Source organism: Dipodomys merriami, unplaced genomic scaffold (assembly GCF_024711535.1).
Source record: "Dipodomys merriami isolate MVZ:Mamm:240054 unplaced genomic scaffold, mDipMer1.0.p SCAF_2, whole genome shotgun sequence".
Lineage (NCBI taxonomy): Eukaryota > Metazoa > Chordata > Mammalia > Rodentia > Heteromyidae > Dipodomys > Dipodomys merriami.
In genome coordinates this window covers 120,434,178-120,456,635 of record NW_027203381.1, presented here as the reverse complement: position 1 = coordinate 120,456,635, position 22,458 = coordinate 120,434,178, and the positions used below count along the sequence as shown (strand labels likewise).

The window sequence follows — 22,458 nt, the reverse complement described above, 5'->3', positions numbered from 1 at the left end:
CATAGAGTTAGAAGTAGCTGTGACTTAAGTGGCGGATGCCCGCCTTGAACAAAAGAAATGCTCAGGAACTGCACCCAGGCCCTGAGTTCAAGCCCCCAGATGGGCACTAAAAATAAAAAAGGGGGCTGAGAAGGTGGCTCAGTGGTTAGAGTGCTTGCCTTGCACACATGAGGCCCTGGGTTCAATTCCTCAGCACCTCATAAACAGAAAAAGCCGGAAGGGGCACATTGTGGTTCAAGTGATAGAGCTTTCACCTTGAGCTGAAGAGCTGAGGGACAGCGCCCAGACCCAGAGTTCAGGCCTCATGACTGACCAAAAAAAAAATGAAAAATGAAAAAGGGCTGCCATAACCAATTAACAGAAAGTTGGCTTCAAACGTACACAAAAGCCAGGTGCTCGGGCTGGGAAGGTGGCTCAGTGGTAGAGCGCTTGCCTTGCTGCCTGAGGCCCTGGGTTCGATTCCTAAGCACCACATAAGCAAAAAAGAAAAAAGCCGGAAGTGGCGCTGTGGCTCAGTGGTAGAGTGCTAGCCTTGAGCTGAAGAGCTGAGGGAGAGCACCCAGGCCCAGAGTTCAGACCCCACGACCGGACCCCCCCCCCAAAAAAAAAATCCCAGGTGCTGGTGGCTCACGCCTATAATCCTAGCTACTCAGGAGGCTGAGATGTGAGGATTGCAGTTCAAAGCCAGCCTAGGTAGGAAAGTCCATGAGACTATTTCCAATTAATCATCAGAAAACCAGAAGTGGTGCTGTGGCTCAAGGTGGTAGAGTGCTAGCATTGAGCAACACTAAAAAAAAAAAAAAGCAAAAAAATTCAGCACCTAGGTCCTGAGTTTAAGCCCACAACTGATGAAATCCTTATACAAACGTGTGTGTCTTCCATTGGTTAGAAGCGCAGATGAGGGTAGGCGGGGCCAGGCTCTGCAGGCTGAGTACTCCTTCCTGCTCCTCCTCCCTGCTGGTTGGGGCTGTCCCCAGGCGCTCCTTGGTCCACTTTGAGAGGCCCCCCCCACAAGTGTCTGAGTGCAAATTCCTGTCTCCTTACAAAGACACTTGTTACAATGGGCTCAAGCCCCCCACCCCACCCCAGACCCAGCCTGACTGACCCAGATCATACCCCTCAGAGACCCAAATAAGGCCACGTCGAAGGAGCTAGTAACAGACTGATCTTGTATGCCTCTCTACTCTTGTAAGAGGCAACCGAAACCAAGTATTTGCTGGGTCCTGTGAATTAACTAGAAGTATCTGTGCCCTTTGATCTGAGCTAGTCTCCTCGGAAGTCACTTTGGAATCACCTCGGGGTCTGGGGGAGAGGGGAGATTCAAGCCTGGCACTATTGGCTCATATCTGTAATCCTGTCCACTCAAAAGGCTGAGATGTGAAACCAGCCTCAGCAGACAAGTCTGAGCAACTCTGATCTCCAATTCAGCACCAGAAAGCTGGAAGTGGAGCTCTGGTTCAGGTGGTAGAGTGTGAACCTTAAGTGGAAAAAGCCAAGCAAGAGTGCAAGGCCCTGGGTTCAAGCCCCAGTAACCACACAGAATAAACAAGTTCATGATAAGTATCTTATGTGGATGCAAATGCAAAGCCTTCTAATCATCTTAAAGGAAGCAGCCCCAAACTCCCGGCTGTTCTGTGCCTGTAGTAAAGTGATAACATCCTAGAACTCCCCCAGGGACCAAGCCTGTGATGAGGGTCAGTCAGGCCTCACCTGGGACCTGGGACTGTCTTCACCCTGTGTGCCTAACCCTCTGCCCCAATCCTCCCTATTTAACCTGAAGCCAATGTCTTGTACCAAAGGTGGCTGAAGATGTACTGAAGCGCTGTCTCTCCACAGCTGCCGGGAACAGGTTTGTCTCTGCCCTTCACCTCATCTCTTATTTGACACATTGAGGCAAGTCGCTGGAAGTGACTTGGGACTCCTGGCCTTAGGGCCTTGGGTCTAAAAGCCTGGCTTCATTTTCACCAAACAAATTGGCAGAGATTAAAAACGAACAAGTCTGCATTTTTATTTGAAACCTCCCTACTTGCAGCCCTGGTTTCACAAGCCTCACTCATTTGTGCAAAACTTCTGACCAGCTGGCCTTGGCCCGAGCTCCCAGGTCTTCCTGCGGTGTCCCCACTTCCTCCCCCACTTCCTCCTTCAGCCTTGGACACCCTGCTCCTGCCCCAGGCTCTGCAATGGAGTTGTCAGCCTAGAACATTCCTCCCCAGAACAAAATGTGGCCCTCCAGTATCTATTCAAATGTCACCTGCCTTGGGGGCCTCGAAGCTGCACCCCGTCATTCTCCCAGGGGCTGAGGCAGGAGGGCAGCAAGCTCAAGGCCAGCTTGGCCAGAGAGTAAGCCCTGCGTCAAAAAGAAGAGAGAGAGAAAGAAGCGCACTGGTGGTTCATGCCTGTAATCCTGGCTACTGGGGAGGCTGAGCTTTGAGAATCACAGGCCAGGCGAGAAAGTCCAACTCATCACTGAAAAGCCAAATGAAGGCATCGCTCAAGTGGTGGAGTGCCAACCTCGAGCACAAAAGCTCAGTGCGGCGCCCAGACCCTGAGTTCAAGCCCCAGGACTAGCACCAAAAAGTAACAATAGATACATTAATGCAAGTAAGTAAGTTCGAGTCTCCTGTCCCCAGCCTCTCTGGCCCCATACAGGGCCGTCCCCTGCAGTGCCAGCCGGCCAGGCTCTGCTCTTCCTAGCCATGCTCACTAGCCAGGACGTCAGGAGGCCACTCCCCGGGCAGCAGGGGAGGGGGAAGGCCATGCTTGGAGGAGGCTGGATCTCCAGCATTGACTGGTGATGCCAGCGGGGCCACACTGGGGAGAGGTAGGCTGTACCAGTGGGCTCCTCCTCAGGCCTGGGGCCTGGGATCGTCCACAGGCCTGGGATAGTCCACAGGCCTCCAGCCTGTGCTGGTCCACATAGCCACCAAAGGGGGAGGGGGACATTGAAATCCCTTATTTTCCAGACCGGGTCTTAGATGTGGCCCAAGCTGGCCTCCCACCCATGGCCTTCCAGCCTCAGCTCTACACATGGCTGCACTACAGTGCGCTGCCGGACTGGACATCAGTCACCCAGACTCCAGTGACCGTGACCTCCTCAGTCACCCAGACTCCGGTGACCCTGACCTCCTCAGTCACCCAGACTCCGGTGACCGTGACCTCCTCAGTCACCCAGACTCCGGTGACCGTGACCTCTTCAGTCACCCAGACTCCGGTGACCCTGACCTCCTCAGTCACCCAGACTCCGGTGACCGTGACCTCCTCAGTCATCCAGACTCCGGTGACCCTGACCTCCTCAGTCATCCAGACTCCGGTGACCCTGACCTCAGTCACCCAGACTCCGGTGACCCTGACCTCCTCAGTCACCCATGACCGTGACCTCCTCAGTCATCCAGACTCCGGTGACCGTGACCTCCTCAGTCACCCAGACTGCGGTGACCCTGACCTCCTCAGTCATCCAGACACGGGTGACCGTGACCTCCTCAGTCATCCAGACGCGGGTGACCAGCTCAGGTGGCTTCCCGGGCTTCCGGGGTGTGGCTGGGCCAGTGCCTCTGTCTGGGGGCCCTGAGGTTTTGGGCCACACTACCGCCTCCTGCCCTGGTCCAGTCTTTCCGGAGAAGCCAGCGGCAGGGCAGGCGGCCTGGCGCGGTCCCGTCCTGAGCCTGGGTGCGGACCCGCCCCCACGCACGCACGACAGGACCTGACCTCCATCGTTCTGGGCCTGGGAGGCTGGGAGGGACCCGAAGTTGGCTCGGGGATCCCCGGCCAGGGCCTGGGGCCCGGGATCCGGGGTCTGGGGTCCAGGGTCCGGGCGGGGTCCGGGATCAGGGATCCGGGGTCCGAGGTCCGTGGTCCAGGCGGGGTCCGGGGTCGGGGCGGGGTCCGTGGTCCAGGCGGGGTCCGGGGTCGGGGCGGGGTCCGGGGTCCGGGGTCAGGGCGGGGTCCGGGGTCGGGGCGGGGTCCGGGGTCCGGGGTCGGGGCGGGGTCCGGGGTCGGGGCGGGGTCCGGGGTCGGGGCGGGGTCCGGGGTCCGGGGTCCGGGGTCGGGGCGGGGTCCGGGGTCGGGGCGGGGTCCGGGGTCGGGGCGGGGTCCGGGGTCCGGGGTCCGGGGTCGGGGCGGGGTCCGGGGTCCGGGGTCGGGGCGGGGTCCGGGGTCGGGGCGGGGTCCGGGGTCCGGGGACTAGGAGGGGTCCGGGGTCCGGGGTCAGGGCGGGGTCCGGGGTCCGGGGTCGGGGCGGGGTCCGGGGTCCGGGGTCGGGGCGGGGTCCGGGGTCCGGGGTCGGGGCGGGGTCCGGGGTCGGGGCGGGGTCCGGGGTCCGGGGTCGGGGCGGGGTCCGGGGTCGGGGCGGGGTCCGGGGTCCGGGGTCGGGGCGGGGTCCGGGGTCGGGGTGGGGTCCGGGGTCCGGGGTCCGAGGTCTAGGCGGGGTCCGGGGTCCAGGCGGGGTCCGGGGTCTAGGCGGGGTCCGGGATCGGGGCGGGGTCCGGGGTCGGGGCGGGGTCTGGGGTCCGGGGTCGGGGCGGGGTCCGGGGTCCGGGCGGGGCGGGGTCCGGGGTCGGGGCGGGGTCCGGGATCCGGGGTCGGGGCGGGGTCCGGGGTCCGGGATCGGGGCGGGGTCCGGGGTCCGGGCGGGGCGGGGCGGCACGGCCGGCGTGCTGCGGCTCAGGTTGGCGGGCGCCCGCTCCCCGCCCCGCCGCTGGACCAATCGCCTCTGCCCGCCGCCGGCCGTCGGGTCGCTGGACACGCGCCAGGCTCAGGTTCGAGTCTCCGCCGCGCAGTCGCAGGGGTCGGAGCTCGCCGCGCCGCGCCTGCCCGCGCCCCCGCCCGGACCCCGGACCCCGGACCCCGCCCGGACCCCGCCCGGACCCCGCGTCCTCGCGCAGGTGAGCTCCCGAGCCGCCCGAGCCCGGTTCGGCCCGCGTGGCGTCCGCGCTCGGAGCCCGGACGTGGCGAAGCAGGGCAGCCGGGCCCGGCGTCCCCGTCCCCCGCGGACCCCCTCCCGCCCCCTCCCCGGAATTGCGGGCGCGCGGTGGCGGGGCCGCGGGTATCGATCCCGGCGCGCGGGATGGAAGCGGCTGTTTCGCAAACCGGGGCCGGTGCGGTGGGGGCGGGGAGGGGGAGGGAGAAGATGGGGGAGCCGGTGGGGGGGCCGGGGGTCCGGTGGGGGGGCCGGGGGTCCGGTGGGGGGGACGGGGGTCCGGTGGGGGGGCCGGGGCGTCTCGGGCCCGGGGTAAAATGGAGACGCGCCGAGCGGCTCGAGGGCTCCCGGACTTTGTCCCGAGCGCCCCTTCCCGAGACCCAGCGGTCACGTGGCCCCGGGACTTCCGACGGCGCCCGACGTCCCCGCACGTAAGGGGGTCCCCAGGGCCGGGCGGGGCCGCGGCCCCGGGGCTCTGTCGGAGCGGGGAGCGGCGGTGCGCACCGCCGGGGACGGTCACGCCGGCAGGACCGGCCCGGGGCCCGGGACGCGGCCGCAGAGGCCGGCGGTTCGGAGCCAGCCCGGAGCCACTCGCGTCCTGTCTCCAGTGAACACCAGACAGAGCTGTGGCTCCGGGGCGGACACAGGCGGAGGGGCAGCGCCCAGACAGACAGGCGGCGGGGGAGAAGGCGGTGGCAGCCCCTTCCCCTCCCCCACAGCCCGCCCTCCCGCCTGGACCTCTGCTGGGCACCTCCGCTGTGTGGAGGCCCAGCTCCAAGGCCAGGAGCCGGCCGCATGCGCCCTGCCTAACTCCTGCCTCTGTTTTTGTTTCTGGCAGAACTTGAGCCTAAACTCGGGGCCTCCAGCCTCTCCCCGGAGAGCCCCAGCCCCTCTTCCTGCCGCGGGGTCCCCTCCGTGGCCAGCGCGGCGGTCCTGCTGCGGGGCTGCTCCGCTCTGCGGGGGCCGGCAGCGCAGACCCAGGCTCCCAACGGCCGAGGCTGGGCGTGGACAGCAGTCCCCCGACTCCTCCTGCCGGGTAGCGCAGCCACCACATCCAGCTTGCTGTTTGCTTTTAAACCAACACAGCCTTTCCCTTGACCACAGGGGCCGGTTCCAACCTCATTTCTTGCCTGTAACATCTGTGTACCTGCTATCCTTGCATGTGCTGGCTCTCCCCCCCCCCTTTGTGCCAACATCAGTGCTTGAACTCAGAGACTGGGCCCTATCTCTTGTTTTTGCACTGAGGGCTCGTGTTCTACCACTTGAGTCACAGCTCCACTTCTCTCTTTTTGGTAATTAGTTGGAGATAATTGGGAGAGTCTCACAGACTTTCCTGCCCAGTCAGGTTTCAAACAAACCTCGATCCTCACATTGTAGCCTCCCGGGTAGCTGAGGATTTGGGGCATGTACTCCTAGCTACCAACAGCCAGCTAAGATCTGTATGTGTCTCGCGTATTTCACTTAAACAACACCTTGAAGATTGGTTCGTGTTGTGGCGTGTATCAGAATTCCATTCCTCTTTTGGCTGAATAGTGTTCTGTTGTGTGGATGGGACACTTTTTGCTTACGTGTTCATCCGTCGTGCGGCACACGGCTCCGACACGGCTGTGCAAACACCTCTTTCCGTTTTTTGGATCAATGCCTAGGAGTCAAGTTACTGAGTACACGTTGGCTCCGTGTTTACCTTAGTGAGGACGGCCGGTCTGTGGGCAGCGGCCGACGCCTGTGCCCTCACAGCCCTTCTTGGTGGACTTTTCCATGCGTGCCATGGGGCAGGAGCCAGACCGGCCGGCCCCACAGGCCTCGCCTTGAACCAGTGCCTGTGCCTCCGCAGATCTCAGCATGCCTTCAGAGACGCCCCAGGCCAAAGAGCTTTCTGCAGGGCGCCCCCACAACTTGGGCATGCACCCAGGGAATGGAAGCCTGGAGCAGAGGCCTTCCGGGGAGAAGGAGCGTGCATGGATCCGGCCCGACACCCCGAGCAGGTGCACCTGGCAGCTGGGCACACCGGCCACCGCCTCCCCCCATCACCACGCCACCCCGTGAGTCTGTCTGTGTTCATAGGACTGTCAGTCCAGCGCCTGGAGGGGGAAGCCACAGAGAGCGAGGATCGGGGCCAGAGCCTCCTGTGTACAACCGTGGGGACTGCAGAGCCAGCTCAGGCGGAGCTCAGAGAGGCCAGGGCCTGTTTTCACTGTAGCCCAGCACCTGGGGGAGCCCAGAAAAGATGTGGATGTTCCAGAAGCATTCTCCGAATAAATGCGCGTTGGTGCCCAGGCCACGTGCTTTAGTGATGGAAGAGGGTCTCAGCCCTAGAGATACGAGACTGTCTCAATGCATGGGTGGCTGTGCCTTTCCTCGTAACCTTAGGCTACAGACAGGTCCCCGGACAGAAGTATTTTGCTGTGGTGGGCTCGGGACTGAGGGATGAATAATCCTCTGTGTGTGCGTGTGTGTGTGTGTGTGCGTGTGTGTGTGTGTGTGTGTATCTATATATACTTATATATGTACTCATGCATATACAAGCACGCGCGCGTGCACGCACACACACACACACACACACACGAACTTGAGCTGCCCATGCTTGTCTCTTACCTTGTTTCTTTTTCTAATTGTGGACTCCTTTCTGTTTTAGGGAAAAATCACCAAAAATCCTGCCAGACATCCTGAGAAAGATCGGCAACACTCCCATGGTCAGGATCAACAAGATTGGGAAGAACGCAGGCCTGAAGTGCGAGCTCCGTGAGTGCCTGGCCCCGAGGGCGGGGGCGGGGCGGGACGGGGCGGGCGCTGCCGGTCACGTGATGGCGTCCGTCCAGTCGGGGGGTCCCAGGTCCTGGGGTGCGGGGCAGGCACCTGCTGCTGGTCACGTGATGGAGCCCGTCCAGTCAGGGGGGTCCCAGGTCCTGGGGTGCGGGTCACGTGATCACGACAGTCCAGGCTAGGGGACCCCGCATCTCGTCTGTCTCTCCAGCTGGTGGCCAGGAAAGGCTTCTGCCAAAGACAAAACAGGACCCTGGGGAGACTGTGGGTGGTTCCACCTGGACGCATCCTTTGAGGGAGGGTGGGTGAGGCCTCGGTGAGGGTCTGGGGCGTCCGCCTGCGCTGGTTGCATCACTGCTGGACCAGCAGCTGTGGCCGTTTGGTCCCGCTAGGTTTGTGGGGCCTAGTGGGGCCGCCGACCATTCATGACACAGGACGGGGATTTGGGAGAATCTGTGGGGCTTGGGTGGACACACTTCATGCCACACATTTCCCTTCCCTTCTCCTTCCTTCCCTCCCCTCCTTCCTTCCTTCCTTCCTTTCTTTGTCTCTTTCTTTCCCTCCCTCCTTCCCTCCCTTCCTCCCTCTCTCTCTCTCTCTTTCTTTCTCTCTCTCTTTCTTTCTTTCTTTCTTTCTTTCTTCCTTTCTTCCTTTCTTCCTTTCTTCCTTTCTTTTTTCTCTTTCTTCCAATACTGGAACTTGAATTCAGGGCCTGAGCACTGTCCCTAAACTTTGGCTCCAGACCCAGACGCTGTTCCTTAGCTTTTTTACTCCGGGCTAGCTCTCTACCACTTGAGCCACAGCTCCACATCTGGCTTTTTGCTGATTCATTGGCTATAAGAGTCTCACAGACTTTCCGGCCCTGGATGGAGGTTTGAAGCCAAACCTCCATCCTCAGATCTCAGCCTCCTGGAGTATCTAGGATTACTAAAGGCATGAGCCACCAGCACCCACTTCATCACTTCATCCCAGATCTTAATTCAGCTGTTTGGGAAGGGAAGCCGCTCCAAAGCAGGAGGGCCTGAGGCCCTGCACGCATATGCACGTATGTGCACACATGTGCACACGCATGCACGCACGCCCCCCCCCTTCTCTAGAGCATAGGCCAAGAAGCTGCGTCTTGCAGGGGCCCAGTGCGGGGAGCAGGCTTGTGGCTCTGAGGATAAGAGCAGCTGCTGACTGGGGCTGGGGGGCAGAAGGAGAGCTTGGCCGTGGGGGGAGGGGCAGTCCAGCCGTCCACACGTGTCTGTCGGGACTGTCTTGCCCCAGGGGGACGTGTTATCTGGGACTCCCTGGTGCCTTCCTTTCCCATCCAGCCGCCTGGCTCGGCAGGGTGGCAGGGAGTGGTTCTGTTCTCGTCCAGTACTGGGGGCAGGCACAGGAGGCGTCCTGCCTGTCCCTGTCCCTGTCCCTGTCCCTGTCCCTGTCCCTGAGGAGTTGGGTGATAAGGTCTGAGCAGGAATGGGGGGGGCGGGGACCGGAGGTCTTTTCCTCCCTCGAGATCTGTCTCTGGCTCCCAGTGGCCAAGTGTGAGTTCTTCAATGCGGGCGGGAGCGTGAAGGACCGCATCAGCCTGCGGATGATCGAGGACGCCGAGCGGGACGGGACTCTGAAGCCTGGGGACACCATCATCGAGCCCACCTCCGGGAACACAGGTGGGCGCCGGCTCCGGCGGGAGGGGCGGGCAGCTGGGACGAGCCCCGGAGCACCGCCATGGCCCTGTGCCCCGGGTGGCTGGAGGAACGGGGTTTCCTGCCCTCGGCCCCTGCTCTCCACCCTCTAAGCTCCCTCTTCCCCCACCCTGCGGGGTGAGAGGTCACGGGCCGGGCCTCTCTCACCCCGGACACCCTCTCAGGGATCGGGCTGGCGCTGGCCGCCGCGGTCAAAGGCTACCGCTGCATCATCGTCATGCCGGAGAAGATGAGCGTGGAGAAGGTGAGCGTGCGGCGCGGGCGGCACGGGCGGCCGGGGGCTCCCGAAGCCGAGGCCGCCCATCCCGTCACCTTTCCCCGCACAGGTGGACGTCCTGCGGGCCCTGGGCGCTGAGATCGTGAGGACGCCCACCAGCGCCCGCTTCGACTCCCCGGAGTCCCACGTGGGCGTGGCGTGGAGGCTGAAGAACGAGATCCCCAATTCTCACATCCTAGACCAGGTGGGGCACGGGGGTCCGGGAGGGAGCGCGCGGTTGAGACGCACGCTCAAGGAGGCTCGTTGGGATTCGGGTGCGGCAGGTCTGGGGGTCTGTCCTGGCTCCGGAGCCCTCTGGACTTGGTGGGGCCTCGTGTCTGCGGCCTGGGCCAGCGTCAGTGGGCAGCTGCCCTCCCCAGTCCAGATGTTAGCGTGGCTTGGGCCGCCTTCATCTGGGGCCCCGCTGCGTTCTGAGGCCCCCCGCCCCCACCGGAACCTGTCTCATGTATTGCATTTCTGGGTTCATCCAGATATTTCACCTTCTGAAGAGGGGTTGGGGATGCGGTATTGTTTTTTGTGCCAGTCCTGAGGCTTGAACCCAGGACATGGGCCTGTCCCTGAGTTTGTTTTTGCTCAAGGCTAGCGCTCTACCACATGAGCCAGGGCTTCCGCTTCTGGCTTTTTGTGGTTAACTGGAGATGAGTCTCCTGGACCTTCCTGCCTGGGCTGGCATTGAACTGCGATCCTCCGATCTCAGCCTCCTGAGTAGCTGGGATGACAGGCGTGAGCCCCGGCGGGGCTGGAGAGTAGGCGTTAGGCCTCATGTCCTGCGTAGGCTCCTAGACAGCGCCTGTGGGAGCCGCGGCGGCCCTGGGCTCACGGCGCCTTTCTTCCCCGCAGTACCGCAACGCCAGCAACCCCCTGACGCACTACGACAGCACGGCGGAGGAGATCCTGCAGCAGTGCGACGGTACGCGCGCTGGGAGGGACGCTACCCTCCCCTGCATGGGAACTCCTCTTCACCCTTCAAAACCCAACTCTGTGACGTGGCCCCTAGAGCAGTTTCCTCTCTTTAAGCCCCGTGGCTTCTGCCTGTAGCACCCACAATGTGGTGCAGGTTCTGTTGACCCCACATTCTCTCCTCCAGGTGGTAGGAGCTGCTGTGGCAGAGACCCGGGCTGGCACTGACCCCCGCTTGGGATTGAGCTCCAGCCTGGGCACCGAATTCCATGTCTTTCTCCCCTCCAATTAGCTTTTGCACAGGCATGAGAGGCCTTGGAGGCCGTGCAGCGGGCCCGCGCCAGGCCCCGGGGCAGCGGAGACGCGTCCTCTGGGATGGCTGGCGGTGTGCACTCGAGTTCCTGCCCTGGCACGGGCTGCGGGGCAGCTTTGTTACGTGCCCGGGTGGGGTAACGTCCAGGCATTCTCTCATCCAGTTTTACAAGTGAGAATTCTCTCACTTGGCGAAAGACTGAAGCCCCGGTTTGGCGCGGGTGTCCGCCTGTGATCAGACTTGCCTGCTCCTGGACTGGGTGCGCGGCCGTGCCAGCGCCCACTCGGGTTCTGAGCCAAAGCCTGAGTGATTGGGCCTTTTTCTGGTGCTGATCCTGGAGCTTGAACTCAGAGCCACAGCTCCTCTTCCAGCTTTTCTTTTCCCTATGCCAGACCTGGGGCTTGAACTCAGGGCCTGGGTGTTATTCCTGAAAGTGTTTGCTCAAGGCTAGTGCCCTACCCCTTGAGCCGCAAATCACTTAAGGCTTTTTGGGACTAAGAGTCTCACAAACTTTCCTTCCCCATGCTGGCTTTGAACCACCATCTCAGACTCCAGTCTCCTGAGTTGCTAAGATTACAGGTGTGAGCCACCAGTACTTGGCTTCATTTCCAGCTCTTCTTGCTGGTTAATTGGAGGTGGAGTCTCATGTACTTTGCTGAGGCTGGCTTTGAACCTCGATCCTCACATCTTAGCCTCCTGAGGCTAGGATTACAGGCACCCAGCTTCTTCTGGGAATTTTGATTGCTGCCTTGATTTGAGCCGTGTGTCTTTAAGAGCGGTGGGCTGGAGGGGCTGTGGCCTGAGACCATCCCCTCCACCAGGGAAGCTGGACATGCTGGTGGCTTCGGCCGGCACGGGCGGCACCATCACAGGCATTGCCAGGAAGCTCAAGGAGAAGTGTCCGGGGTGCACGGTGAGCGAGGCTGCGGGGCGGCGGTGCAGGGCGTGCTGGGAGGCGGCGGCGCAGGGCATGCTGGGAGGCGGGCGGGCTGCTCTCCCACGGGCTCCACGCACGGTGCTTCTGGACAGCGGAGTTCTGCCCGCGTTTTGGCCTGGGCTGGGAACAGTGCTGGCTGATAGGAAGCTCAGTCAACGCACTGCGTGCATGCACAGCGGGCCTGGCGCAGCCTGGGGCCTTCCTGTCCTCCGTGGGGCGGGGGCTCCAAGGAAACACCTGGAAGCTGTGGTGTCCCGAGTCTCAATGTGTGCGTGGGGCGTAAGGGGGGTGTGAGGGGGCTCAGATGCTCGGCCATTACGTTTTCTCCCGGACACTGTCACCTGCGCTCCAGGAGGAGGTCGGTGCGCAGAGCCAGGGCCGTCCCCAGCCCGCTGTCCTCCTCCTCACGCCTCAGTACAGCCGTGGGATGTCACTGCGCATGTGTGCGCGTGCATGCGTGTGCCTGTGTGCGTGCATGCCTGTGTGTGGTGAGGTGGTCCTGGGTCTTGAACTCAGGGCCTGGGTATTGTCCCTGTTTTGGTTTTTTTTGCTCTAGGGAGTGTGCTCTACCACTTGAGCCACAGCTCCGCTTCTGGCTTTTTTGTGGTGAATAGGAGATTAAAGTCTCCCAGACTCAAAAGCTCAGGCGGGCTTTGAACCATGATCCTCAGAGCTCAGTCTCCCAAGTAGCTAGGGTTCTAGAATGAGCCTCCAGGGCCGGGTCTGGCCGGGAGGTCTCTTCTGAGTGCCCCACCCTGGATGACTCCGGATGGATTGTTAGGGCCCTCAGCCCAGGAGCACCTGTGGGTGCCTTGTTTGCCTCCATGCCCCGTGGACGGATCAGCACTAAATGCAGCAGCGGCCGGGGCCACTGTGGGAATCGCCCGGTGTCCAGTGCGGACACCCCAGGTTCAGCCTGTTGCTGCCCCCGCAGATCATCGGCGTGGACCCCGAGGGCTCCATCCTGGCCGAGCCTGAGGAGCTGAACCGGACGGAGGTGACAGGCTACGAGGTGGAGGGAATCGGCTACGACTTCATCCCCACCGTCCTGGACAGGAAGGTAGCTCACCCACCGCACTGCCGGGGTCCCAGGCTGAGGCGGCCCCCCAGCTCCCTTCCTGGCCATTAGCGGCGGTCTCCAGCCGAGCAAGGGCCCATGCAGGCCACGCACTTGAGTTCCCGGCCCACCCGCCAGGCACAGGGCAGGGCAGCCGAGGGGAGTACGAAGCCCAGACACACACGGTGACCCCAGAGCCAGAGCGGAGCCCCCGGGCCGTGGGGCGTGCGGCTGCCCGGTGGGGCCTGGCGGGTGGTTGAGTTGCTCCGTGTAACGCAGGGCACAGGAAGGGCACAGAGATCCAGGTTTGCAGGCCTGCCTTCCACACCCTGGGGCGGGGGGTCAGGGGTCAGGGGTTGGGGGGTCAGGACCATCTGAGGGAGCCCTCTGTGAGGCTGTCGAGCCCCCACGGTGCCCCTGCCCGAGATGACGGCCTGGTCCTGCGAAGGTCGTGGACCGGTGGATCAAGAGCAACGACATGGAGTCCTTCACCTTCTGCCGGATGCTGATGGCGCAGGAGGGGCTGCTGTGTGGTGAGCGGGGGGTGCTGTGTAGGGGGGAGGGGCGCACAGCCCAGCCAGGCCTCTGCAGGCTCCCGTCCAAATGCCTAGCGACAGCAGGCCGTGCGTCTTGGCTGGAGTCGCCTGTGTCTGTCTGTCCAGGTTCTTTAGAAAGTGATTCTCAGGGCCAGGCCAGAGCCGCTCACCATTCCTCCCATTCCCCAGCCAGCCAGCGCGTCCTGGGGGTGGGGGCCCCACGGCAGTGGTCCGGGTCTTCCCGTCCCCGCCGCACCCTGCGCCCAGGCTGTGCGGCGCGGCCCACGCCAGCTCCCGGGCCCACACCTGCTCCCGGGCTCCCTCCTGGCCTCCGCTTAGTTTAGGTCTCAGGAAAATTGGAAAACACACTGAGCCTGCTCCCAGAAACTGCCCTGAGCCTTGTGGGGATTCAGGGGAGGAACACTGCTCCCCCCATGTGACCAGATCCCCCACAACTGAGCCCCACCCTGGAGACCGGCGTGGGCCCTGTGATGCAAACTTCCAGAATACGGCAGGGACCCACCTGGAAGGGACCCTGTCCCCACCCTGCTCCCAGGAGAACCGGCCGGGCCCTGCCCGCTGGGCTCCAGGGACAACAGGCTCTGCCCACGCCCACTGTCATCCGGGGACTTTTCTGGCTTCCTTGTGCCACTGCAGCCGAGCCCACCGGGCCTGCTGGAGAGCTGGCTCTGCCCCAAGGCTCCAGTGCAGGCTCCGTCCCAGCACGGCAGCGTCCCTGTGCGTGGGGTGCCCAGCAGTGAAGGGGTCCCCGTGTCCCTGCATGCCTTCCGGCAGCTGCCATAAGTGGTGAGAACGTGGCCCATCCCGGACCCCTGGCATTCTCCAGAGCCGCCTCTGCTCCCGCCAGCCCCTCGGGGACCTCCATGTGTCCTCGGTGTGGCCCACGCGGGAAACGCAGGCCCTGCGGCACACCCGCCACCGGCCAGGAGGGGGCCGAGGGAAGGCGCCGGGTCCTCGCAGGTCCCTGGCCAGGGCCGCCCGGCTGATTGCTGGCGCCGTGGCTTCCTGTCAGGCAGTTGCACACTCGTGCATTTCCAGAGTGGGCACTCGTGCAGGCTGCGCACGCACGTCCACGGGTGTGTGCGAGTGCGTCCCGCCTTTCCACAGGCGGCAGCTCGGGCAGCGCCATGGCCGCGGCCGTGAAGGCCGCCCGGGAGCTGCAGGAAGGCCAGCGCTGCGTGGTCATCCTCCCCGACTCCGTGCGGAACTACATGTAAGGCGCCCCCCACCGCGCCCCCACGTGGCTACCCGGGGTTCGCGCGCCGAGCCTGGCTGTGCCAGCCTGCCCTGACGGGTGCGCTCGCAGGAGGGGCGGCTCGGGGCGGGGCCGCCGCGCGGAGGCCCTGAGCACGGGCAGGCGGCGGGGAAGGATGGGCGTGGGCTGCAGGAATCACCTGTGGGCGCGTTGCGGCCCTGGGCCGCCTCCAGGCAGCCCTTTAGCACAGTGGGGGAGGCCCCTGGATCACAGAGGCTTCTGGAAACAACCACCCAGCTGTGGAGCTCCTTCAGCCCAGGCCAAGCACCCTGGTGGACCTCAAAGCCCACTGACCAGCACCCCCAGCCTGCCTGGAGCCCCTGGCAGGCGGTCCGGGCCTGTCCACGCATGGGCGGACGCGAGGCCTTGGTTGTGCCCCTCCCCTCAGGTCCAAGTTCTTGAGCGACAAGTGGATGCTGCAGAAGGGCTTCCTGAAGGAGGAGCTTTCCGGAAGCAGGCCTTGGTGAGGGCTGCGGCGCGGGGGCGCAGGGGTGCAGGGGCGCAGGGGTGCGGCCCGCAGGCCCTTCCCCTGCGGCTCACTCCCGCCGGCCCGCCCCTCCCCAGGTGGTGGCACCTGCGCGTCCAGGAGCTGAGCCTGCCGGCCCCGCTGACCGTGCTGCCCACGGTCACCTGTGAGCACACCATCGCCATCCTGCGCGAGAAGGGCTTCGACCAGGCGCCGGTGGTCAGCGAGTCCGGGTCGGTCCCCGCCGCCCCGCAGCCGGGTTCCGTCCCTGAGCTCTGCCAGGACAGCTGTGCGCTGCCCGCTCTGTGGGCAACCGAGGTCGCCCGCAGGGCCCCTCAGCAGCCTGCCACTGCCCGGCCTCTGCCGCAGGCACTGGGCACTCATGAACTCCTCGCACCCCAGTCCTCTGCTCCCCCCATTCACTCCTAGTGCACAGGCCCGTCTGGGCCCTGTGCTGTGCCTTGACCCCACAGCGCCGGTCCCTCCATCTGGGCACTGAGGGCCGTCGGGTCTGGAGCAGTGGGCTCACTCTCCTGCCTGGCCTCTCCCGCTCTGACCACGAGGTGGCGCTCAGCAAATGCTTGCATTTTTCCAAGGTGCCACAGGGTGGCGCCCGCGCTGCCCTGGCCGGCTCTGGCAGTGGCTGACCCCTGCCTCTCCCTGGCCTGTCTCTCCCCACAGGGCTATCGTGGGCATGGTGACCCTGGGGAACATGCTGTCCTCCCTGCTCGCCGGAAAGGTGCAGCCGGCCGACCAAGTCTGCAAAGTCCTCTACAAGCAGTTCAAACCGGTACGAGAGCCGTCCTTGGAGGCTCCCCTACCCCCCCCCCGCCCTACCGCACCCCACAGAACCACCACGCCTGCGGCTCCCTTCTGCAGATGTTGGGGCCCTGGCAGGCTTGCCCTGGGGATCGCGAGGTCGCAGGGCCCTGTCTTTCCCCTGGGGATCTCGAGGTTGGTGGGGGCTGTCTTCTGTGCCCAGCCCTTGCTTTTTCCTGCACATGCTTCAGAGCGCTCCCATGGGAGTTCCGGCGAGGTCCCTTGCCCTGGACCCTCCTTGGTGGGCCCCGGGGGCAGGGGGTGGGGGGGCGCGGGGGCGGGGCTGACGTCACCTTGGCCAGGCTCAGCACCCCACACAGACCTGCAGTGGGTAGACAAGGCTGAGGGTCCACCGAGTCAGCAATTAATTTGACCTCTCACCTTCCAAACCCCCTCCCTGAAACCCCACAGCACCCATGCCAGCCCCGCCTGCCGCCCCGCCTTCCCACTGCCCCGAATGTGTATGTGCACACGTGTGCACGCGTGCCTGCACATGTGGTCCCACAGGTCCCTCAGTGTGTCTCCCTGTAGCTGGAGAAGCCGGTAGACGTCTGCTCAGAACCCCTTAGTCCCGGCCTGAGTCCCACGCTGGGCCCCAGCTTTGGCCCCCCCCTCGCCCCCCTGCCATGACCCCTCCCGGCCTTCTCCCCAGGAGACAGGTGGCTGTGGGCGAGCTGGGTGCTGGGAGGGCTTCCTGGGATGCGGGCCACAGCTGAGTCTTGACGGTGCAGATCAGCTCTGGAAGCAGGGAAGCACGCGGCCCAAGTGCTGGCCAGGAAGCCTGGGCCCCCCCACCCCAAGTGCATCCTCACCCCAGCCCAAACCGCAGATCCTTCTACCCAGCTGCCTGTGACAGGCGGTCCCGGAGGCACAGTCACACGGCATGTGGCCCTCCCGCGTTCACAGAGCGCGTTGTGCGTCTGAGGCCCAGGGGTTTCCTTGTCCTCTCCAGGTGGTGCTGGTGAGTTACCGGGATGGCAGCTTCCCACTCGGGCCGTTGATTGCTGACTCGGCTTCTCTTCCAGATCCGCCTGACAGACACGCTGGGCACGCTCTCGCACGCGCTGGAGATCGACCACTTTGCGCTGGTGGTGCACGAGCAGATCCAGTGTGAGTGTGGTCTGTGTGCGTCGCGTCTTGTTGGGAGCGAGGTCACTGGGCCTGGACACGGGCATCGTCCAGCTCAGCTTCCCTCCTGTGCTTTCCAGCCGCATCCAGCTGCCAGGCCCGCGCCCACGTTTGGGGGGCAGTGGTGATGAGTGGCACTAACCAGCCTGGGTACCGAAGGCTCCCGGCTCAAGGGCTGAGTCAGGAACCTGTGACTCAAGCTGTGTGTGCGAGGGGCCTGGCAGGCAGGCAGGCAGGCAGCAGGCAGGCTGTACTTGGATGAGGCTCAGGTTGCCGGGCAGGGGATCCTCATCCCAGCTCCCAGCCCCAAGGTGGCAGGTTATCTCACAGAGGCCCGGAAGAATCTGGAGGCTGCCTCGGCTCCCACGGCCTCCTCGCCCTGGCAGCACACACACTTTGTGAGCCCTGTACCTGAAGCTTCCTCAGCCCCCCGAAGCGCGAGTCCACCCAGGGCCCAGAGGAGAGCTGTAGAGCTCAGGATGCACAGTTGAGGCCTCAACCCCGCCCGCCGGCTGCGCTGTGCGTGGTGGGCGCCTGGGGCAGCCCCATGTCTAACCCCCTCTCCCGTCCTTGGCTCTACAGCACGGGACCAGGCCTGGTCAGGAGTGGTGGGGGGGCCTGCAGGTATGTACGCCCCGTCCGTCCCAGCCCCTGGGAAATGGCCAGGGGGCAAGCTCTGCGAGCCTTGTAAGGTCGGTGGCAGGCAGGGCCCGCAGAGAACCAGGGCCTCACCATGGGGCCCCGCAGGGATGCATCTTGGGGGACACGGTTGTGGAGGCTGACACTTCCCAAACCCATAAGGCTGAGTAGCAGCCCTAAGCCCCTGGAGAGCGGATGTGACAGTTCACGTCCCAAAGTAGGAAACTGCATTACTTACGGGGTGAAGCCTGCCACAGTGCTTTTTATGGACTCTGGTGCTAATCCTGCTGCAGCAGGCACGCCCGGCATGCCATGGGCTTCCTGGTGGCCTCATCTAAAGTCTGCCACCACAACCTATGGGCTCCGTGTGGCACTGGGCCCAGCTGGTGCCGAAAGCACGGGTTCTGCAGCTCGGGGCGGGGTGGCGCGGCGGCGATGGTCCAGCTCTGCACCAAGCCTGTGGCCCGGGCTGCACAGCCCAGGCTCCTCCCGACTCCGCTAGGCCGGGGCGGAGGAGCTGCTCTGACTGGGCCCACAGGCTCAGGACGGAGTGGTGGCATGGGGCCTCCCTGTGGGTCACGCAGGTGCCGGCGAGAACCCAGGGAAGGGTCTGGGGATGGACCCTGCTCAGAGCAGCCCCGCGCCCCACACCTCTCACCGGCCCTTGCTTCCCTCCAGACCACAGCAGCGGCCAGGCCAGCCAGCGGCAGATGGTGTTCGGGGTGGTCACTGCCATCGACCTGCTGAGCTTCGTGGCGGCCAGGGAGCAGGACCAGCATTGAGGTGTCGTATAAATGGGGGTCTGCACCTGCTTTCATGAACACGCAACGGACTGGTTTTCACCTTCCTGGGGCTGGGCCCCCTGACCTCCCTGCTGGGAGCCACGGTCAGGAGCTGCTTAGACCAGGGCTGGCTCACTGGCTGCAGCGGGCTTCTCTTGAATGCTTCCCCACAGGAAGCCAGGCTGGGCACGGGGCGACGGGGAGGCCCCGGGCTGGGCCGACTGGAGCGGCTTGAGACTGTGGATGTCCATTTAGGTGCAGTTCAATAGCTGAAAACCCACAACGCGGGAGCAAATGCGCATTCAGGACGTCCCGCTGTCCCCTCGCCTCTAAGTCCACAGCACCCTGGGGGAAGTCCCCGCCCTGGCTCCCCTGCCTGGCCTCCGGTCTTCCCCAGTGTGGACTCTCACATAAATGCCATCACACCATCTGTGGCTCAGCCGTCTGTTCTCCCGGGGGAGGGGCCCTCCGTGTAGCCGGGAAATCGTCCGTTGTGTGGATGGACTGCGTTTTGTTTTTACATTCCCCCCGCTGATGGGCCAGAGAATCTTCTCCAATAGCGCAGTCCTGTGCAGCCCAGGGACACCGTGCCACACACACAACACCACATGCATGCAAAAGGAGCTTTTGGTGACATGAACTTTATAAAAGCAAAACATCCATAAGGCATGTTTCTATTTTTAATTTTTTTGCATTGATAAATCAACTGCTTCACAAAAATCCTTTTAAAGACAACAATCCAAGAAAACATATTGTTACAGTATTCACATTTTATAAGATTGTCAGCTTCAAGGACCGAACAGAACCAGAAAGACACTGTGGAGATGGCCGCGGGCACACCAAGGGGAGGGCAGGGCAGGGCAGCGGCCACCGGCGTGCCCCGGGCTGAGCCTGGAGCCCGGCTAAGGTCTCCACACACTGCAGGACTGGTCTACTGGGGTGACTCTCTGGAATCCAAACATGGAGCGCTGAACCGCCCACTGGAGCTCGCCACTGGGTAGCCAAACAGCAGGCAGGACAACGGGCAGACTGTGGTCTCAAACACACTCAAAGGCTCTACCACAGGGGGAAGTTGGTGAAGCTAGGATCAGACCTGACCACGGAAAGGAGGCTGCAAGGGGACACACGTTCCGACCCTCTCCCTGGCTGAGGGCTGGAAAACATGTGTTTTAAGGTGCAAACTTAGAACAAATACAATTGGCAGCAATTTCATGAGCCAGAATGGCCAGCTCTGCACAAGCACCTCAGTATTCATGGAGGGTCAGAGGAAACACAGCCAGGACCCAGTGTAGCTCTTGATTTTGTTTTTGAGATAGTATCTTGCTATGTAGCCAAGGCTGGCCTTGAACTCAAGATCTTATGCTATTCCTTGGAGTTTCACAAGAGAGAATTCAGGGTTTAGGAACACAGGCCTGGCACCTCTCGGCAGGGTGTTCAGGCCCCGGCTGGGACAGTGGGGTGTGGCCAGCCCTTCTCGTGGACGCGGGCATGCCACCCCCAGGTTTGACCATGACTTCAGGGGTGGAGAGATGTGCTCTGCACGCTGTGGGTGTGTGCCTGCGCTGCCGAAGATGGAGGGGGGGGGAGGAGGAGGGGCTGCCAGCCCCACAGGTCCCAAGTGAAAAATTCCCGCAGAAGAGGCATTAAAAGAGCTAATGTGAACTTTTAGACTTGTGCAGACCTGACTTAAATATTAAAAACTATAAATAAGGAATGCAATGGCTGCTTTAAAATGCTCTTCCCCCCCTAAAGAGTTGCAAAACAAGTTTTTCTTTTAAATGAACTTCTGAAATGGCCTGGTAGCAAAGTGAGCCCTCTGCGGTCTCCCCTGGGTGAACAGACTTTTGGGGGAAAGATATCAGTTCCAGAAAAAGCCCCGCACCAGCTAATGATGGCCCCCAATGTGACCCTGGTCCAGACCCAGTCACTCCTGGGGAGTCGACGCGCAGCTGTCCCTGCTCAGCAGAGGGGCCTCGGGCCCTGGGGGATACAGATGTGGGGACCAAACCCCACCTCCTGACGGGGTGGAAGAGGAGGGTTCTGGAAACTGGGACACCTGCTGAGAGCAGGGGACAGGAGCGCCGCTAGAGGAGTGTGGCTGGGGAGGGACGGTTCAGTTCGTCGGGGGCCACACCGTCAGGTCACTGCTGTCACGTGACACACGAAGAGGGCCTGGGCGCCTGCTATTCCCCCCAGCTCTGAGCCGGGGGGGAGAGCACACGTTACGTTAGTTTCTAATAAACATTCTATCCATTACATATTCTGGCTAAAAAAAATTCTAAAACGATGCACAGTTAGCACGGTAAGGCAGCCATGTAACTGAGGTCAAATTTAAATTAGACAGGACGACAGTGGGGCTGGTGAGGCTGCGGCCTCTCACGTCACTTACCTCAGGTTCTAGTCACCACGCCCTTCCGTGCTTCTTAGATCACGCGTAAAACGCAATCTGAGCGTCACACACACAATTCATCAGCTGGATGGTCGCTCCTCTTTTAGCAGTTAAAAGGTAAACTTCCCGAGGGAAACGGGAGCCTGCAGCGGGGCGGCGGCCGGCAGGCCGTGGGATCTGGCGATTCCGAAGGTTCCAAATGGAAAACAAGCATGTAGTGTAGTGTTCCTTCTCTAGAAATTTATCCTCAATATACTCATAATCCAATTCATAGTGAATTTATAAAAATAGCTTTTTATCCAATAATTCCAGCAAGGTAAAAATAGGAGTTTCTTTTTCTACATAGTAAATGAACGGGCTCGCGGGCCAGTACCATGCACGCTGGGGAACCCAGCGCGACCGGCCCGGCTCTTCCACCCGTGGCCACGCACACGGGCGGCCCCCGAGGTCTGCTGCAAACCACAGAACTCAATTACGACTGCATAATTTTTTTAGAAAATGGCAGCACTACTCCTTAATCTAGTCAGGGATTCAAAATGGGGGGCAGGGGCATCATTCACGGTTCTAGCAGTAAACCTTTGAAGAAGTTCCTTAAAAACCCACACACGCACGTTTGAAGAAGTCGCGGCAGCGGCAAGGCCGCTTGTTAACCCTACTATGAAATACAAAAGTGCACGCTCCTATATCTACATATAAAACATATTAGAATAAAACTGTAAAATGTTTGCTGTGCAAACAGTAAGAAGTCGGGTGCGCGGCGGGCGCTGGCGGGCGCTGGCGGGCGCGGCGGCCCCGGCTCAGCCGGCCCTACTGCAGGGAGTCGCTGTTCTCCAGCACCAGGCCGCCCATGTGCGTGGGGGCCAGCGCATCCCCGTCATCCTCCGCGCTGTCCACGGACTCATCCTCACTCTGCCCCGCCATCATGACCTGCTGCACGGCCAGGGTGGCTCCGTCCGAGGACAGGGACTGCAGGCTGTCCACGTTCATGTTCACAGGCGTGGTGATGGTCACGACGGTACCTGCAGCGGAGCACAGGGAGTTACGGCTGAGAAGAGCTGTCTGCTCTCCACGGGTGCTGCTAGCTGGCTTGGCTGAACCTGAAGAACCTTAAGAAGCCTAGGTGTCTGTGGAGAGCCCCGCAGAGGCGCAGGCCACGCCCAGCTAAGGAGGTCTGGATGGGAAGTTGGGTCAGCAGAGGTCAGTGTGATGGACAGCAGATTTCCAGGCCAAAGCATGCTCCAGAGAGAAAGAGAACCCAGGACATGGGACCAAGATGTATACAAAACCAAGCACAAAAGAGAAGCAGGTCAGAGGCAGGAAGACCAATTTGAGAGGGCAAAAAAGAAGAGACAGTAACGGTGTAATATGTAAATCTCTGTCATCAAGCCTGACGGCCAAGGAAGGAAACTACCCACACAGAACAGGGATGTGGCGCATGAATACAGTGAGCGGATCTGCAGGTTCCAACCAGGTATTAGCAAGGAGACAAGGGGAGACCGTACACGCGGTGTCCACAGGACGTTAGTAAGTGATGACAAGAAGGGACCTCACATACACGCGGTGTCCACAG

The 22,458-nt window shown here is 62.2% G+C and overlaps 3 protein-coding genes across 10 annotated transcripts in view; 1 reads left to right on the top strand and 2 right to left on the bottom strand.

Moving 5' to 3' along the window:
- Positions 1 to 3,824: 3,824 nt before the first annotated feature.
- Positions 3,825 to 6,675, bottom strand: LOC138831899 (basic proline-rich protein-like). The gene is made up of 3 exons (XM_070028907.1): positions 6,651 to 6,675; positions 4,476 to 5,539; positions 3,825 to 4,415 (listed from the first exon to the last, which is right to left on the bottom strand). The coding sequence occupies exons 1-3, from the start codon at positions 6,673 to 6,675 to the stop codon at positions 3,825 to 3,827; spliced, it is 1,680 nt and encodes a 559-aa protein (XP_069885008.1).
- Positions 4,755 to 18,927, top strand: Cbs (cystathionine beta-synthase). Of its 3 annotated transcripts, none has more exons than XM_070030833.1 (18): positions 4,755 to 4,880; positions 6,750 to 6,957; positions 7,551 to 7,657; positions 9,199 to 9,333; positions 9,534 to 9,613; positions 9,696 to 9,830; positions 10,487 to 10,556; positions 11,681 to 11,772; positions 12,731 to 12,856; positions 13,302 to 13,386; positions 14,518 to 14,623; positions 15,054 to 15,128; positions 15,230 to 15,364; positions 15,813 to 15,921; positions 16,976 to 17,060; positions 17,661 to 17,702; positions 18,396 to 18,500; positions 18,673 to 18,758. In XM_070030833.1, the coding sequence occupies exons 2-17, from the start codon at positions 6,758 to 6,760 to the stop codon at positions 18,497 to 18,499; spliced, it is 1,686 nt and encodes a 561-aa protein (XP_069886934.1). In that variant the 5' UTR covers positions 4,755 to 4,880; positions 6,750 to 6,757; the 3' UTR covers position 18,500; positions 18,673 to 18,758. The 3 variants fall into 3 exon arrangements, with proteins under 3 accessions (XP_069886934.1, XP_069886933.1, XP_069886935.1); XM_070030832.1 differs by having other exon boundaries at positions 4,756 to 4,880; positions 18,755 to 18,927; XM_070030834.1 differs by lacking the exon at positions 17,661 to 17,702 and having other exon boundaries at positions 4,756 to 4,880; positions 18,755 to 18,927.
- A 70-nt stretch (positions 18,928 to 18,997) lies between these two features.
- Pknox1 (PBX/knotted 1 homeobox 1) overlaps positions 18,998 to 22,458 on the bottom strand; it is a 48,746-nt gene continuing 45,285 nt past the window's right edge. For all 6 annotated transcript variants that reach the window (XM_070030838.1, XM_070030842.1, XM_070030840.1 and 3 more), the window contains one exon: positions 18,998 to 21,907. In XM_070030838.1, the coding sequence (XP_069886939.1) occupies positions 21,696 to 21,907 (212 nt within the window). In that variant the 3' untranslated portion in view covers positions 18,998 to 21,695. The remainder of the gene's footprint in view (positions 21,908 to 22,458) is intronic.